General features: G+C 39.6%; 1 protein-coding gene and 1 pseudogene across 1 annotated transcript; one reads left to right on the plus strand and one right to left on the minus strand.

Moving 5' to 3' along the window:
* Positions 1 to 1,611: 1,611 nt before the first annotated feature.
* Positions 1,612 to 9,534, minus strand: LOC140922397 (monoglyceride lipase-like; annotated as a pseudogene).
* A 4,557-nt stretch (positions 9,535 to 14,091) lies between these two features.
* LOC140923172 (dol-P-Glc:Glc(2)Man(9)GlcNAc(2)-PP-Dol alpha-1,2-glucosyltransferase-like) lies at positions 14,092 to 18,930 on the plus strand. The gene is made up of 2 exons (XM_073373252.1): positions 14,092 to 14,486; positions 17,112 to 18,930. Exons 1-2 carry the CDS (start codon positions 14,106 to 14,108, stop codon positions 18,177 to 18,179), a joined length of 1,449 nt encoding a protein of 482 aa, XP_073229353.1. The 5' UTR covers positions 14,092 to 14,105; the 3' UTR covers positions 18,180 to 18,930.
* The last annotated feature ends 30 nt before the right edge of the window (positions 18,931 to 18,960 follow it).

Consider the following 18,960-nt stretch of genomic DNA (forward strand, 5'->3'; position numbering starts at 1 on the left):
TTCTAGTCCAAAGCAGACAACCTAACGTGAGACCTATAACTACTAACATATGGCGTTAAAATACAGAGATTGACCCTGACTGATCGTCAGTTGCTCGAGATTTAATGCGCCCGACATTAGGGAGGCGACGGTAGCGAAAACGTCATTTAAAAAGCTATTTGGTATACTTTTAAAATTTGTGACGGTTATCTTAACTGGCTAAGTTGGTCAAATGTACGCGATTTTTCGGTGGAAATGAATTTTTAGGGAGCACTGACATCATAGTGCAAATAGAGAAAAAGAAATTTGTCTTCGGGTGCCTATGTCCTCTCATAACGTAGAGACAGCGAATATATTTATAAAAACGTATAATGCACATGCAGAGTTATTATTTTGTTTATTGAACCTATATCAAGAAAACATGCGAATGAGGCCCTGTTTATGTAGAGAAAAATTTTCCCGGGGTCACCCTCCCAGCCCGAGTCAACTTAAGCAAGTGTTTATATAAGAAATGTTTGACCCCTTTGCGCAAGCCTAGAGCTGAAAACAGCGCTCGCGCATGCTCTGATTATCTCGCCCTAACCGAGTTGACCCGGCTGTGCAAGCCAAGTGTTTTCTTGGAGAAAAGTTGGCTTAGCTAGAGACGTGACCTTACCATCGAAAAAGGGCTCTAGCCGAGCCCACCATTTGTTTTTTAGTGTAATTAAACGCCAAGTTTCGGTAAGGAAATGTAGCAAATGTTGGCTCGCCCAGGGTAGCTGGGGTAGGCGAGTGACTCTTCTACTCGGGGCGACTTTCTTCATATAAGGGGCGACCTTGCAGTTCTTGGAAGACCTCACGTTATTGGCGGGGAAAAATATGAACAAACAAAGTTTGGAACCTAGCCCGAAAACAAAAGAACTGCGACACACAGGGGTCTATTCTGAACTGCTGCAAGGCTACTGGGGCCAGGGGGCCTAATTGGCTATTTACGCGATGACATGTTTTTGCTACTAAAGGAATTCATGTCATTTTTTCTTTTATATTTAAATCTGGTAATCCCTCCGAGGTTTAAATAACAAAAGCCCTAACTTGCGCAAGAAAGCAAAACCCTGAGGGAATCTGGTATAGTAAAATGGCGTCACCGTGCAAACGGCCGTTTTTAGAAGCCCACAGAATTTGGCTTTCTCATGCAAATTAAGGTTTCTGAATTTACTGAACTAAATATGAAAGAAATTAAAAAAAACCGAAATGATTCTGGTCATATTTGTAGATTGATACTATCGTGAAAAGCCTCGTCCATACAAATCCGGATATTTTTAAAAGCGCATTTATCTATATTTTTCACATGTATCGGCATTCCGTCTGGTACTCCGTTCACGCGCGAAACCAGTGAATCCTCTCACCGAAACATTAGGCTGATTTAGCAACAGAACGAGAACATCAGTTGACGACGGTAAAGCGCGCGGAAAGGACTGAACGCGACTTCCGGTGCTCAATTTGCTGCTCTGCGATTGGTCAAGCCAGTTGTTTGATTTGCGCGCGTCGTCGTCAACTGACGTTCCCGTTCTATTGCTAAGTCAGCCTAATATCTTTTTGAAACCGCTCTCCGGAGTGGTTTAAGTCCTCGTCTACACGAATCCCGGTGAAAAGTTATGCAGTTTCAAAAATTAGTCTGGATTCGTGTGCACGTGGCCCTAAAACAGTTCAAGGTAGCTTTTGCTGAATCCAGTCAAGAATGTCCTTGTAAACCACGCTCGCAGTTTCTTCCACCTCATTCAACAGTTCATGGCGTCCATTTTTGTACACCTGCAAAGCAAGTTTTACACGCAGTTGAGTTTATAATGAAATAATAATAGCTAGATTTAAAAATGACAACGGGACGGAAAATTGGACGAAGAGGGAAAACTCTATATTATTCTTTAGACACCCGTTTGGAGACAAGAATTTCCTCTTTGGTGATTATTTTATAAATTCTCATAACCTTTTCCCTTGTTCACTCTTGGGGTTTAAAGGGTTTAGACAAATCACGACTGTTGTTGGGATTAGTTCACACTTCAATAATTACGCTTGGAACAAAGCGGCCGAAACTCCTACCCCGCGCAGGAACAAACGCCGATCTAAGACTGCTTCTTCCTGCCCTTATGATATACCGTCAAGCGCCCTAACTATTCGTCGGAAATACCCATAGAGAGGCTATTAGTTTGCTCAGTGCCGTCAGCAAAGCAGCTCATTCGTGTACCTTAAATGTCTTGTCGTCACTGGGAGAATTCTCATGTAAGTAACGTGAACCGTCAATCTTCACTAATTGATCTCCATCACCATGGACAAGTAGATAAGGTGTTGTAAGCCTTGACAAGTTCCCCTGGATTTCATTCATTGCGTCTAATATAGCTCCCACCCATCTAACTTTCATTCCCTCATGCCAGTTTAGGCTATCATTGGCATACTTTTCAACCTAAAACAATAGTAATAAACAAGGTGCATTGTGTTATTGAAGTCCTAGACTTGCCACAAGTCGACCGCGAAAGCAAGAAGGCGCGAGGGATACCCGGTACTCAAGGAGATTCGACTTTCTGTAAGATTTATGGTTATTAAATGGATGGTGCAAAGAATTGAGTGACACTGAAATTTATACGGGGAGACTCCAACCCTAAACAAACACGACGAGCTCCTCGGAACGATAAACGTGTAAGGATTCAGGCCTAGGGGTGAAACCTCCCCGTATAAAACATTGTTGAGTAGCCACCCCCCCCCCCCACTTCCACCGGGGGTATAATCTTAGGGCTAATTAATTGAACAGGACAGAATAACCCTCGACAAACCCGCCGGCCACCAATATCACTAGTTCATTGCACAATCATGAAGGATGGAAAACATCAATTCCTGACTCACAATTCCGAACGACTTGTCATTAACCATTAAACTGAAAAAGTCTCCACCCAAAATATTTCCAGTCAGTGGTACGAAATGTCAAGTTTCGCGATCGGTTTGAGGGACTGGACACCGCGTCATTCGGCAACCTCCAGAAATCACCAGAAAATGTTCGGCATTGTTCGAAAGTCATGGAAATTTTTTTCGGAAATGCGGATAAAATGAATACGAAAGACTCTCTCCTTTGACTCAGGAAAAGAGAGCAGTTTTCAGTTGTGTTATTCGCCTTTTTAGAAACGAGAAAGGGATTTTATTGGACGAGAAATTTGACCCGCGATTGTTTCTGGGATTGTTACTGGGGTCACGCCGGTCGACTATTGGCCAATCTTTTTCTCTGTCCGTAGTAACAATCCCAGAACTCTTTGCGAAAGTAAACTCGGCTGAGTTTCCCTGTAGTTTTGTATCATCTGTGTAGGATCCTGGCTTAAGACTGACGGATCAATCGGTGGCCTAATTCTAATCTGGTACGAGGGCATTATCCATGATACTATTCTTCCTACACAAACCTGTAAGATACATGTATTATATACGTAATTTGAGACCTTTAGTTTTTAAGACGAGGACGACTACGAATACGAGATTTTCTTAATGCTAAGCAGTGCGCGCGCATGAACCAGCGTCATTTTGGCGGCAAAACGTGATAGCCGTCGTCATTCTACTACGAGTTTTGCCGAAAATGTCGTTGTGGCGAAAACAACTTATCAAATGTTAGAAGCTAAGTTTTATTAATTTCGGTCGGGAGAGGTCTTAAACTCCTTCAATAAGTAACAGTGCTAACTTTTCTGGTGAATCAAAAGTACAGTGGAGCTTTCCTGGTGTCTATTTTTCTTTTTGAGAAGAGCGAAAGTCGTACTCCTAGTAGTTCTCGTCCTCGAATCTAAAGGTCTCTTTTAATAACCAAGCGTGAGGTCCAGATAGCTGAGTTTTGGCCAAGTTCGTTTTGTTTCTTTTTGCGTTTTTATATATGGAACAATCACTACTGTATTAATTTCGCTCCTCCCCCTAGAAGACAAGGTTAAAAACTTGACTCGTGATAAAATAATCTCCTATTAAAATAATCATCATATTCCCTTCCCTCCGCCACTAGAACTTTGTAAAAAGTTCGTTTCGACTAGTGATTAATCAGATATTTATGTTTAAACAACATGTGAATTGGCTATAAAAAAACTGCTACCACTGCAAATATTTCACATCTAAAAACTGTTTTATCTCACTCTGCATTAAGTAAAACGGACAACAAAAACGTGAAACCTGTTTTGCAAAATTGTTGGCAAACTAGTTGAAAAGTGATGTTGCGCATTTTACTACCCACAGATGAAGCCTCCCTTGCAGCAAATCAGGTTTAAACAAGTTGCGAAAAAGTTGTTGCAGAAACTAGAGAGAAGTTCTACTTTTTGCATCAAAATCTGTCAATGTTGCGCGTTTTAATTACCGACCCAAGGCAAACTTGTTTTGCAGTAAGTGACGTAACTCCTGTGTATAACGTGACTCCCGCGTAATTTTACCCAATCAGGAGTCAGTATTTACGCAACTTGCAACAGTGAATCTTATTTGCTACAAGACAGGTTTGATTTATGCGCAATAAAACGCGCAGCATCGCTTTTGGACTCGTTCTGCAGCAATTTGTTGCCCGTTTAACTGTACCGGAAATGGGCTATTACAGCCTGTGATCATGCCCTCCCTATAAAAAAAAACCGCCTAATCGCGGGTTAAGATAATTAAAAGACGATGAATCATGAGAAACTATTGTTTTACATTATTTCCTTTGTTTCTGTTTTGGGGTTTTTGAACATGGTTTGTATTTTTAAATTCTTTTCCGTTTTGTGGTTCAGTTTTGTATTTTTTTGTACGTGTTTCCGCTTTGGGATGTTTATTTCTGTTTTGGGATTTGTATTTCTGTTTTCTGGTTGTGTTTTTCTGTTTTGGGTTTGCTGTATCCTTTTTTTGCATTGACGGCACCCTAAGAAAAGAGAAACAGTCTTTGTATTGTGTTTTCGTTTATTATTTGTAGCAAGTGGAGCAATAAATTACCGTGCAAGGATTGGCATCCACTTTTATGCTTGGTGCACTAAAAATAGCACCCGCAAAGAAATAAGGTCTTCCCATAACACTGAGAACAGCTTTGTACCGCCCTAAAAAGAATAATGCATAATATTACATGTAATAATATCATAACATGAAATTTTCAAGGTGCAGTTAAACCACGTAAAGGCTAAGACTTTGTGGTCACTTACAGAAGGTGGTCGCTTAGGACACTTCCTTGGAGTAGATTTCCGGGCACATCTACTTTAAAGCATATAATTTACTGCACCGATTTCTTTCTCAGTTACATGTTGTTACTTAAGTTCTTCGTATACTCCTAGCAGCATACAGCAAACATAAGAGTTCAGACAAATCGTTAAGGGGTCGCTTTTTAGGAGGTTAAAAACAATGGGAAATCTTTTAAAAGAGGTAGTTGTTTACGAGAGGGGGTCCCATATGGAGGTTCGACTGTATCAGTGTTTTCGTAACATGTGATTTAACTGCATTGAAGCCAGACTTGGAAAGGGTTAAAAATAAGAAAACCTGAAATTTACAGGCTATCTATGTTATCAAAACAAACCGGCAAGAGCGCGACATTACGAAACAACCGCAAAGCATGATGGGCTGGGGGTCTTTATCGTAATTAACATATACTTGTATTCCTGTGATCGACGGGGTTAGGGGACCCGAGAACCTATCATCTATACCTTAAAAAACAAACAAACAAGCAAAACAAAACGAAAAAAGGGGCAGAGTTCCAATAACGTTTTTATAACAGTACATAACATTGAGTGGCCAAACAGAAATATTGGTATGCCTGCATTGTCTGCTGAGACTTGGTCAATGTGTTTAAAAACATCTCTGACGTAAAAGGAAAAATCTGATATTTGGGCTCTTTCTCTTCACTCTGACCATGACCAACTAACAGAAAGATTTAATGTCAAAAATTAGCTCTTGAAGGGTTATATCACACTATTCACCAAGAGACCATAACATCATTTATTACATCCACTTGGAAATCACTGGCTATCCGTGCAATCTGATTGGCTCGTAGCGGTGTGATTTATTCCTAAACCGCACCATTTTTTGCTCAATATGGCATCTGTTCCAAATCGCGTCATTCATGTTCTAAATCGCGTCATTTCTGTTTTAAATCGTACCATTTTCGTTCTATATCGCATCATTTCTGTTTGGAATACAAAATGAGATGTAAAAGCCTTTTTGTTTCGGCTTTTTAACAACCGGCTACTTGATCAATGAAATATTAGTACTGACTAAATTCTGCGATTTCAAAATGGAAGTAATAAAGTGGTAATTGAACTTCGTGTCGTGCAATTTTGGTCTGAAATCATACTCATGATTTCAAATCGAACTCGCGTTGCGCGCTCGTTCGATTTTGAAATCACGCGTATGATTTCAGACCAAATTGCACTCCACACAGTTCAATTACCATTATAAATTGCCGAATTCCAAAAATAGTGGTCCAGTTTTGTATTATGTCTCTCTCCCTCCCTCCAATCCCTAACATTTTACGGGCCACCTTTTCCGAGCTCACGAGGTTCTGAAATAGCCGTATTTCTAGGAGTTTTAGATTAGACTCCCCCTCCCCCCTCTTCCCGAGAAAGTATGATTAAACGCAGTTACTGTATTGCGGAAGAGATTAAACTTGGGAGGGGTGGGACATACCGTGATCTTGACTGAAGGCGAGGTAGCCTTGTTCAGCTAAAGCATTTCCAAGCCTCTCGTAGCGTGAACAATACTCTCCATATCCATGGCAGGTAAAGACCAATGCTCTATCGAGGAAATAACCACGAAAATCTGTTGTTATTTGTGTTATCAATTAATGATCAAGAGACTTTCAATTTTGTGCTATAAATCATTTAGAATCCTTCCGAGCACAGCAAATGATTAATTAACTGCATGATGTATTACAATTAATTTCTTTTAATACGAAGGTTTAGTTTATTTTCTTCAATTTCTGTATTCTTCGGATGGCCATATTTTTGTCCACAACCTACCGACTAACTGATTTCGCTATTGTAATAGATGATAGCTACTATCATTCAGCTCGCTGAATTTTTGTCAGCGATTATACCGATCCTCAGGGAAACCAGGGCCCGGCTTGGTTCAACGAGTAATTTTAAAGCGTTTCAGCGTTTGCTGACTTAACGCTCCAGCACAAAGTCAACACTTAACTCGCCGCGAGATTGTGCGAGCTAATGCGAGTTTAGGCGAGTTAAGGCGAGATAAGGAAAAATTGAGCTTGCCTATCAGTTGCGAGTTTGTGCGAGAGGTGGCTCCCTAGAGTAAATTGGCCGTGTGCAGCCTGAGCACTAGTATGGCGCGAGCTTTAAAATCCGTGGGACGTCCACGCAAAAATTAAAACAAACATGGCTTCTCAGTTTCGAAATATTCTCCCCCAAAAACTTTATTAACTTTCTGTTGAAACTCATTGTGCAAGAAGTTTGATTAGTGTAGGTCAAACATTTATGAGAAGAGACAATGTTACACCGGATACAAGTCACTGTCGATCTCCATAAGAGTGAATTGTATGTAAAAACAAAGCAGAAATTTTCCAAAGACATCAATAGACCTTTTTACCGTACCGATACGGCGGCCATATTGAATAAATTCGATTTAAGGAGTATTATAGGATACCCAGGGGGCATGAGCACATTTCGTTTGCATTTTCTAGCCGTTTTCGGGACATTTTTTCTTAAGTTTTCTTAGAATAAGATTGTAATGGGAAAAAAGATCCTTGTGCCTTGTTTTGATGTAATAATGATCGCCTTTTTCCGAGAAATATACAGTGAAAGACCATATTTCTAATAGTAAACTAGAAAAAGACGATCATTATTACATCAAAACACGGCACAAGGATCTTTTTTCCCATTACAATCTTATTCTAAGAAAACTTTAAGAAATAATGTTCCGGAAAGCGCTCAAAAGTACAAACGAAATGTGCTCATGCCCCCTGAGCATCCTATAATACTCCTTAAATCGAATTAATTCAATATGGCCGCCGTAACGGTAAAAAGGTCTATTCTTTCGCTTCAAAAGTAGACAAACGTTTAATAGTCGAAGTAAATGGTAAGTGGAAACTTTACTAAGAAAACAAAGAAGTAAGTACACTAACCCAGAAGGAAGCAATGTTGCTGTTTCTGGTGGCCTTTGGTTCACGGTCAGTGGAAAGATCTGAAAGATCGAGTCAATTCCCGAACAAACACTGAAGATAGTCTTCACTGGCGGAGCTCCTCAGTCACTTTATTTCTCTTACATTTGATTTGATTAAAGTAATTCTAGAAGTGGCTTTAAGACAAGATTACAGGGAGTCTAAATTTTTTTTGGTTTTGCCGACTCTTTCATATTGTTTAAAAAACTTATCAGAAAAAAAGGTTTGTTAACTTGCATCCCATCCTCGGAGATCCAGGGGCAGTCAGTTGGGTCGGGTAAAAAGGCCGGACGAAAGTCTTCAAGTAAGGGCGGAAGAGCCCCTGGGTACCGACTCTCACCCAACTATTTCCAAAAATTCAAGCGGATACCGGCTCCTGATTGGGCACAAAAAACGCTTCGTATTATTGTGCCCAATTGGCGAACAGTTTCTCCTGAATTCTTTTCGTGACCCCGTACACGACGGCTATTGTCTAGCCACACTTGCCCGGTTCGTTCACCAAGCTTGTGTGTACCGGGGAAACTGTTATTTTATACTTTCCTAACCAGAAACAAAGGAACAACCGAGGAGTTGAAAAAACGTTTGGGTTACTATCAGCAAAGAGCAATTGACTTTTGCCCCGAGAATATTCTGTTTTTGACGGATCACAATTAAGATGCGGCGGCGATGAGAAATTCAAATAAGTAATAGCGCTAGCCTGACAAGGCAAAACAACAACTTTGCCCGTGCATCACGCTTTTTTGTACATTTCTTGCCGTCAACTGCACGTCTACCCGTGAAAATGCCTAATTTCACATTTTGTGAAGGGCGTAAACAAGCAATAACAAAATTCATTCTTTTCATGAACTTTGATATGGTTCACAAGAGTTCGCTTGCATTTGACAAAGTAAGCTAGTTGGATCAGTTGGGGATTTTATATCAAACTGAAAGTTTCCTGACTGCGTGCATTTCTTTGGTGCATAAGTTAGACAAGCCACGATCGAGACAATAGCCGTCATGTACGAACGAACGAAATGAACTCATTGAGATTTGTTCGTCGATTGGGCACAATAATACAAAGCATTTTTTGTACCCAATCAAGAGCCGGCATCCGCTTGAATTTTTGGAAATGGTTCGGTGAGAGTCGGTACCCAGGGTCTCTTTCGTCCGTAATGAAAACTTTCGTTCCGCCTTTTCTCCCGACCCGACTGACTGCCCCTGGGTCTCCGAGGATGCTTGCATCCTAATCGAAGGAACCTTTCCCTCGACGAACCAACATCCTTGTATTTTTTCTTGTTTCAAACGTCCTTCAACGCACATGCAAGATGCACTAGAAAATGTTTTTGCACAACGAGAAATAGTTTTTACTCACAGATTGACCCTTGACGAAAGCAATAGTTGTCTGTCGAGACCTACGGTCTTGTACGTGTAGCTGAGGACATGATGTAAGATTTATAGATCGGCGCCATCTTTTACAGCAGACTTGTAAAGAAAAACTTCACCGTCGAAATTATCCCTAAAGAAGAACAAGGTTGAAAAAGTATCCGGACGTGGGCTGACATTTGAAGATCTGCAAACAGTGTACAGCAGATTAGGAAATGAAGGGCTTATTGTGGGCGTATGGAAAAGCCGGAATCCGGAACCGGAAGCGGAGCCAGAAACGGAACCGGAACCGGAACCGGAACTCGAACCTAAGAAATAAAAATTGGAGACGTGTCTGTCTTGAGAGTGTCACTAACAATAAGTGCTCGATCAAGACGTTTCATCCCCACATTACATTTTTTTATTGTTATTATATTTTTTACTGTCGCATTTTTAGCGTACGGCGCAAAATTTTTCTTCGAGAATTTCATATACGCGTGAGCGTTGCAACTTGGGATCATGATTGACGTGAGTACTCCTCCTCCCTTTGCCGCCTTTCCCTCACAATGGATGAAACACGGAGCCCTTTTAAGAAAATGTACTATTAAGAATATAAAAGTTTTCATTCTTTTCTGCTTTACTGAGTTTGAAAAAATGTTACCATTTTACAAAACATATCTGTTTTCGTTTAGGGCATCCCAATTTAATGCTTCGTTTCCCATCGCCCGACCGACCCATTTTTTGGGAAAAGTTAAAAAAAAAAGAAAATTCCAGAATCACTTGTAAAGAAGCAAGTACTTTAATTTACAAGCACACGATCTTTTCTTATTAACACCAATTGTCTCAAATTATCATCGATACTTCGTTTTTGTAGCCTTTTTAGACATTTGATAGTCCTTTACCATCTGATTATATCTTGCAGACTAAACGTGAGATTTAATATGCAAAAGTACCCCATTCATGTGTTCATTCTTCTTCTTTTTTTTTTGCCCGACCCACCGACCCACCTTCACGAGAGGGAGGGCGATGGGAAACGAAACATTTTATTGGGATGGCCTTACAGATCGGGACAAAGCGACGAATCGATTGAAATGTGAGTACGCGTGAAAATGTGAAGTTGTTGTGCCTCGAATTTATGCTCGAGTCTGCGGCGGAACAGCATGGGCTTATTCTTTGAGTATATCTTTGGTATCACGATCACTGTGCTGAAAATTTCTCAAGACAATGATAACTGGTTTCAGTGCTTCCCAGTTTATCCCAGTCTCAATTTAAGTTCCGGTTCCGGTTCCGGTTCCGGCTCCGGTTCCGGATTCCACTTTTCCATACGCCCCTCGTGAAAGACTCGATCTATTTTCTGTGTAGTTTCGTTGCGTTGCTGTTTTTGTTTTGGTGAAAGAATTATTAGGCTGATAAGGTACTCTCCCAATACAAGAAAAATTGATCGGAGGTTGAAAAAAGTGTGGAGGAAGAACTGATGGTTTCATTCCTGTATTTAGCCATGTCTCGATTCTAGGCTAAAAGAAGGAATCGATCCTCAGTGGACAATAGTACCGGAAGTCTTATAACGTGGATATTAATCTGGGTTAATGTAAATATAGACCTTGTTACGGACTGCCCACGTTGGAAGATGGCAACCGCAACCTTCCTTGTGGCGGGAAGGGCGTAGCTAGCCACAATGACAGCGGCTAAGATAGATACCGCGCGCTAAGCAAATGTTAGCCATCAGAACTGGTTAGCCATATAGACTACACCGATAGCAAACGCACAGCAGGGTATATACATACGCAATTTGTCAGTTTTCTTTCCCGACCCCACTCCATAGGCAGTTATGATTTTGTGATGTATTCTGTTGATGGGCCTTCGGTATTATATTTTATTTATATGAGGATAAAATAAATCATCACCTGTATGTGTAGGATAATTATTATAAGTATTAGCAAATTTTTATCCCTGGAAATAAGTTAAAAAATCAGTTGGTGGAAATTGTATGACATGTGCAATCAATGACTAATCAATGGATTATCATTAAATAATCGTTGAGTAATCGAATGCATCAATTACTCATCGATGACATCAATGAGTAATCGATAGGCCACAAAATTCTTGGCCATCGATTAGTCATCGATTACCTATTGATAATAGCTAATAGTTAATGACTAATCAGTTTTTTACCCGATGATTACTCATCGATAATTCATTGATGTCATTCATCATCGATTTGTTACATCTCCTAAAATGCTTGGTTGACATTAACCTCACGATCTGCTTATTGCTTATGGAACCTGGATTATGAAACAAATTGATAGAACCCAACAGATTTTTTAATGAATGAATCAATATTTATACAGGTTGTTGATATTCATTACCATTCATTATCTTACTTTGTTGTTTAAATTTCTAATTATTATTATATACATGCCTTGGTTACTTTAGAAATTGTCGCTAAGGGTCAGTAAGAGTGATGTTTGAAATTATTTCATTTGAACAGAAAAAGTTGGACAAATGTTCATCAAAGAGATCAACATTCGAGTTGTCAGACTTCAAGCTAATTAATGTTAATATTGTAAAATAATAGCGTTGGATACAGCAAGGAACTCTCAACTGTCATGTAAACGACTGAAATAGACAAATAATGTTATAGATTTTTAAAAGTCTTTTCTGGACGGATCAATATCGGCAATCTACATTTATGCAGTACATAGAAGTGACATTATATATTGAACCTAGTGCTTGCTGGTTATATTCAGACTGTAAAGATAGCACATGACACGGTAGTTAGTTTGGAAAAATAGTAAACAATGCAATCAATTGCAGTCTTTTTCCTCATATTCCAAATAGTATTTTACAATCTTGATGGTACTGAATAGAAAAAAAAAACGATTGGCAACATTTTACAATTACCACTGAAGTATATGGATGGATAGGAGTAGGAACTGATGATGAAATTAGGCATACACTGCACACAGGAAATCACAGTTTCTCTGTGAAAAACCACACACTTAGCAATCCTGGCTGTAGTGAATTAAATGTTAATTCTAAGGATATGCATTCAATTTATAATACATGGAAGTGAAAATGCTTTCATTTGTTACAAATGTAGTTGCCTTCGTTCCTATATTTTGAAAAAATTAATGCATCGTTCTTTTCTTGTCACTAGGGTTGCAATTCTTGCAGTGCCAGCTTTTTGGTTCTCTCTTGATTCCAGCACAGGACCTGTAAGAATAAATGAGATGTAACACCCGGTGGAAGGTGTTGACAGGCCAAACACGACTCATAAGCTCGTGATAGTGTGATATGTGACCTTATAGTTCTGCTCTAACGAGGATATCTCCCAGTGATTTTGCTCTTTTATATGAAATGATGGGAGGCTCGTTGTATATTTCTCTCAGTAGTGGTTGATCTTGAATTAAGTGCCATTTGCTCATTAAAATGTTTTTCAGGTTCGGCAAAGCAGGGTGGTACGTGGTAACGAAAGGCAGAATTTTCTTTCGCACTTCATTGTTCTTTTGTAAAGCTGACTTCCATTCGGTAAATTTAACCTCAGAAGTGATTTTTTCTATGAGATTGTGAGGGTAACCCGGGGGAAGGGTACTCCCATACATTACCCATACGAGTATGTACCGCCCAACGGGGTCTTGATTTTGAAGCTCCTGATTTAGAATGGGGTATCCATTTCAAAGGCGTTTTCTAGAACGGGGTATAATATTTCGAACGCACGAAAGCTCCAGTTTTGTAAGCAGCCATTTGAAATTATACAAGGACAGATTGCTTTTAAAAATACGGTTCAATGCGTTAACAAGCAAACTGTTGTACTCTTGTTGCACCCTGTGTTTTAGCGTGTAGGGCGGGCGTATTTGGCGCGAGCCGCGAGCGCTGACTCTGCCAACTTGGATAGATAGGCGCGCGGAAATTTGAAACGCGTCCATAATGTACCCGAGGTTTTACCCGGAGAGATGGAGACGAGCTCAAAAGAAAGGGACGGGGGAGGAGAAGGAAAATCGTTAGCTTACGAGCTTGGTTCTGTGCGTGGTGAGAAATTTTGCGTCATAATTAACCGCATTGGGGGGGGGGGGGGGGTGGGGGGAGGGTTGGGCAATTTTATATGTGGGATATATAGGTGTGATATATGGGTATCAGGCATTCTCTTTTTCCCTCTCCTCTCAAAAAAATAAAATACTCGATCAGGCCTGATCTCAAGTTCAACTTTCCACAGATCCTGGCTATATCTCCTACTGACAGGGCACGTCTTAAAATGGGCTTACAATCACTATCTTCCCTCAAATCTCAGTTTTTCTTTACAAAGTTGTTAGAGTCTTTTGCCTAGTGTCTTGCCTAATTTCAAACCAAGCAAGGCTGTGTACGGGTTGGTTTATTATGGGATAAACAACAGAAGACCTACTGCCACATAGTCAGGAAGAGCCCATTGAGACTAGGAAAAAGCTCAAGTCTGGTGATGATTGGGCCAATATTGAACAAGATACAGCTATTTAAAAACTTGAAAATTAATAAGAGATGTATGTATTGCGGGACACACCCTCCAGACGTCTTTATACTTCTTAGTAAATTTTGGAGTATTTGAATGGCTGTATCAATTACCTTACCATTCGTTGATTGTTCCCAGGGTCTCTCTAAAAAAACCTAAAAATAATCCCATAATGCATTTAGGCTTGAATCCAAGATGGCGGCTTTCCCCTTCTTTTCGTTTTGTTCGGCTTTGCTTGCTATTTCTCTGGGTATTTTTGTTCAGTTCAATGCCAAACAATCCAAGCCATACATGGATGAGATTTTTCACGTCCCTCAAGCTCAGAAGTACTGCCACTATAAGTTTCAAGACTGGGATCCTAAGATTACTACTTTGCCAGGAATCTACCTTTTTTCTTTCTTGTGTTTACGCGCCCTGTCGTATTTCCTTGGTCAAGAATTGCATTTGCTGTGTTCAACATTTTTGCTGCGAATGACTAACGTCCTGTTTTTAATGGGCAATGTGTGGATTTTGAGACAGCTACTCATCTGTATCCATAGTCACTGTGATAAGAAATCAGCTCAAGAGCAAGAGGAGGTTGGTATAGACTTTTTTTAATTTAGTAGGCTACATTGCAGAATACCCGTCCCAGTAAATGCAGGGCTGTCAACCCCTCCCCCCCCCATTATCAAATATTGAGAATTGATAGGGAAGGAATGATAGATGATGTCATGTTGCATGACAAATGACGTCATTTGGGCCAAAAATGCTTGTTGATTCCGATCGACGTATATGGCACATAAACAGTTCATATTTAGCCACATTATTGCTTAAATTACAATGGCATATCAGAATTTATGACCAAACGTTCCATGTTAACAGTAGCTTAAACAACGCAAAATTTTCGAAATTTTATGGTCATAAAATTGAGTCTACAAGAAATAGCAACTTTGGCTTTTTTTCGGAGATATCAGACTCTAATCTGGAGTCTGGAAGATACGGTCCAAAATCAAAAACTTCTCCTGCAGTCGTCCGATTTGCATGATAAATTCTAGCCTGTGAACAGGCTCTCTTTTTAGGGAAAAAGTGAACAAAAAAATCGGCAAGGGAAAGGGGGAGAGCCTGTGGACAAACCTTTGAGGCTGCTATTCTGCCCTCTTGTAACTGCCGATCAAAGTCGTTCTTTTCTTTGGTAAATTGCGGGAACATTTGAAATATCAAACTTTTGCTGAATCTTGTAGGGAGAATTCCAAAAACATCCTTTTTTCTGCCACAGATCATAGGCAGTCCTTTTGTTCTTCCTTGAGCCGTGGAATGTTAGGGAAATTCTCGAGTGAATTGCCCAATACTTTTTCGAAAAGCTCATCCGTCAATCCACCAGAAGACGCCATGTTAAAGATCAGAAGACCTGTTTACAGGCGATTATCCAAATTGCTTGCTACGTGCTGACCAAAAAGGTGATGTCAATCAAAATTGTCAACAGTCAGTGTTCTTGCCAATAGGAGCTTGCATCAGAATCTGATGCATAGCAGATGTCGTGGAATGGCAGTCCCAAAGGTTTGTCTACAGGTCCTCCCACTTTTCCCTCTCCCAGTTCTCCCAGGGCGGTTTTTCAAGTAAGGCATTTAGAGGGCCGGGTATTCTGTAAGTGCTCTATTCAGAGACATTATAGACAGCGTGAGACTTGGCGTGCCATTTAAAATTTTCCAGTTTTTGCTACCTACATGTATTCCTACTTTATGCGATGTAAATTTTTTTCTGACCCCTCCCTCTTGATATTTCTCTAATCATACCTTTTCTGCCTCGTCCCCAGCAGCTTGCAATTGGTTATTTTGGAGATATTTGAGTTAATCATTAAGGAAAGCGTTTAAGCTATGCACTGGTTCTCTTCATTTCCCCACTTTCGCTTCTTGCTCATCACCAGCTCTCTGCTGTATAAGACCATGCTCCTTGCGATAGTCTGTGGAAGATGCAAATATCTTTTGCCTTATAATAGACCTTATTCATGATACCTGCCATCTTTGCACGCGCATAGGAACGGATGGGTTAAAAGCAATATCACATGGTTTCTCAGGGGGCAATTAGCAAGCGATAAAATCTGGTAATACAAGAAATCGCATTTGTTTGTGTTTATGTTAGACAACAGAAAGTGTAAGAACTTCTTATCTTAAAGATAATAACAGCAAATTATGGTTGGACGTGATTGCTATTATCTTTTTTGAATGCAGCAGTGACTGTAGATGTCCTCACAGCAGGCAATAATGATATGAAACTTGAACTGTAGATTTTGCAAATTTAAAATTGCCTTATCAACAAACTCAACCAAGATTACTTTTATTGGCAAATTTTAACACTTGTTTGCCCCCTGAAATACCTCCTGAAATTGCTTTTATCCCAAACAATCCTAAAGCGCATGGAAAGATGGTGGGTATTGTGAATAAGGTCTATTAGCCAGATGAAGGTGAAGACTATGCGTAAGCCAAGGGGACCATCGGGCCAGAGCTTATCCCTGGTTACAAAACATGAAGTGACTAGGAGTATTTCTACCGCCCCCTACTGGATGAGACACTTGTCCATCTTAGGGTTACTCTCAGCAGTATATTTCTGATACCCATTTAATGCACATGGATGAAGAAAAAACAAAGTGGGACAAAGTTTAAGCATGGACCTACAGATCCAAAGTTTGAGCTGTTACCAACTTGGGCACCTTGCCTTCACACATTTTTTAATAATTTATTAATGACATTCCATTTAGTATCTGCCCCCCCTCCCAAACTGGTATGATAGGGAGCTTAAGCAATGACGACATCAACGAGAACGGCGAAAAAGCAATAGGTTTAGATTGGCAAAACAACAAATCTTCACCGTCGTGCATCATGCTTTTTTGTACATTTTTTTGCTGTCGGTGCACGACTCCGACGTGAAAATGCCTAATTTCAGATTTTGTGGAAAACATGAACACAAGACAACAACTTTTAAATTTTTCTTTCCCTGAATTTCGATAGAGTTTTTTAGAATTGAACTCCAGAAAAAATCGTTAACATTTGACAGACTGAACGAGATGGAACAAGTGCAATAAAGTTTGAAGCAGTGCAACTTCATTTTTTAAGTGACGTTTTCATAGCCATCGATTGTTGGTTAAGCTCCCTATTATCATGAAGAGGACCTTTAGAAGGCATTGCTTCTGGTTTAACTGTAACAATTTTACTTTTTTATCAACAGGGAACAGAGGGTGGAAATGAAGATGAGAGTCAAATCACAAGATGCTCAGTTACTGCGTTGGTGCTAGGTGTATTTCCTGTGCTGTACTTCTTCACATTCCTCTACTACACCGATTCTGGTTCTGTGTTCTTTGTTCTCCTTACATATTACCTCAGCCTCCGTGGAAACCACTTTGCAGCAGCATTAGCTGGCAGTGCATCAATATTTTTACGTCAGACCAATGTAATATGGGTGATTTTTACTGCAGGAGTAACAGCACTGAGGACTATTCAACAAAGCATGGACAAAACTGCATTAGGAGATTCCCCAGGCTTTTTGGTGGAACTGAAGGCATACTGCATAATGTTTTGTAAACACTTCTTTGAGCTTTTCAAATGCCTTTGGTCTTATGGACTTGTTGTAGTTGGTTTTGCTGGATTTGTAGTTTGGAATGAAGGAATAGTAGTTGGAGACAAATCTCAACATAAGGCATGCTTGAATTTTCCTCAGGTTTTTTATCTGTCATTTTTTACGTTAGCATGTAGCAGTCCTTTGCTTCTTTTGCCTCAGGACATTCTAAGCTACATTAGAAGGTTAAGAAATATTCTAAGAAAACCACTGTTATTCATAGCACTTCTTTTAGTAACTACTTTCATAATGACTTTTACTGTCTATAACTTTACCTATGTTCATGAGTATCTACTTGCCGACAATCGCCACTATCCATTTTATGTTTGGAGGAAAGTTTATGCAAGGCACCAGCTAGTGAAGTATCTCATGATACCTGCATATATGTTTGCAGGATTTTGTATCCATGAGAAATTAACTCTTAAGCAGCATAGGCTGTGGGTTATAATATTTTACAATTGTGTTGCCATAGTTACTGTCCCTCAAAAGCTATTGGAGTTTCGCTATTTCATTATTCCATACATCTTTTATCGTCTCCATGTTCCACTTGTGTCATATGTAAGACTGCTGACAGAATGCGTATTGTATGTCGCAGTAAATGCATTTACTATATATCTGTTCTTAGAGAAACCATTTAGCTGGTCTCATAGCCCAGAAGAAGTTCAAAGGTTTATGTGGTAATTATAATAATTATTAAATCATTTTAACTTAACATTCTTTAAATTCTTTTTTAACAGCAATGTCTTGGTTTAAGAAAGGTCAGTGAGTACATCGCAGCAATGTAAAAGCTTTAACTCAAGTTTAATATATTTTTTTGGCCTCTGTTACTGTGTATGGTCTGTTTTCTTCCATTGAGTGCAAGTCCCCTGAATATAACAAGAGCCTATTTTAATGTAAACATTTTATTACCAGATAAACTTTTCTCTCATTCTAATTTGCAGTTCTATAGCTTCTTACAGCCAAGCTTTGTATATATTTTAGCAAACATATACCATTTCTATTTCTGAAAACTTTCTTCCAAATGAGTTCTAAGTTCTTTCAAAACTCACACCACTATTAAATCACATTTGAACAAGACTGATAATTATTGTGAGTTGAACTAAAGAAGCATTATTTTGGAAAGTGATTTTCAACCTTGACAATAAATAGATTCTAAAGGTGGATGGAAAAATGACCTGGTGACCTCAGTCAATTTCACGTGTTCTCATCCCCCCTTGGAATTTGTCAAGGGCTGTGTTTCCCATAGAGATGGGCATGTTTAGTAGTGACAGAGCCAATTTTTATGCTAAACCACAAGATTCTCCTTGTATACCATACTTTTTTCTTTACATAGGACAAATTTAACAGAGATCAAGACTTAGTTGAGTAGGGCCCTTATTCCATTCATCCTGGAATTCAATTCACATCCAAAATACTACTCTTATTGACTCTATACTGTATGTTTGCAAAATAACAATATTGA

Source organism: Porites lutea, chromosome 13, assembly GCF_958299795.1.
Source record: "Porites lutea chromosome 13, jaPorLute2.1, whole genome shotgun sequence".
Classification (NCBI taxonomy): Eukaryota; Metazoa; Cnidaria; class Anthozoa; order Scleractinia; family Poritidae; genus Porites; species Porites lutea.

What these genes read in the sequence shown, in the direction of transcription:
- LOC140923172 (XM_073373252.1), top strand. Translation starts at nt 14,106, where the DNA reads ATGGCGGCTTTCCCCTTCTTTTCGTTTTGTTCGGCTTTGCTTGCTATT. An exon ending in CAGCTCAAGAGCAAGAGGAG is followed by an intron (nt 14,487 to 17,111) that starts GTTGGTATAGAC and finishes TTTTATCAACAG; the next exon opens with GGAACAGAGGGTGGAAATGA.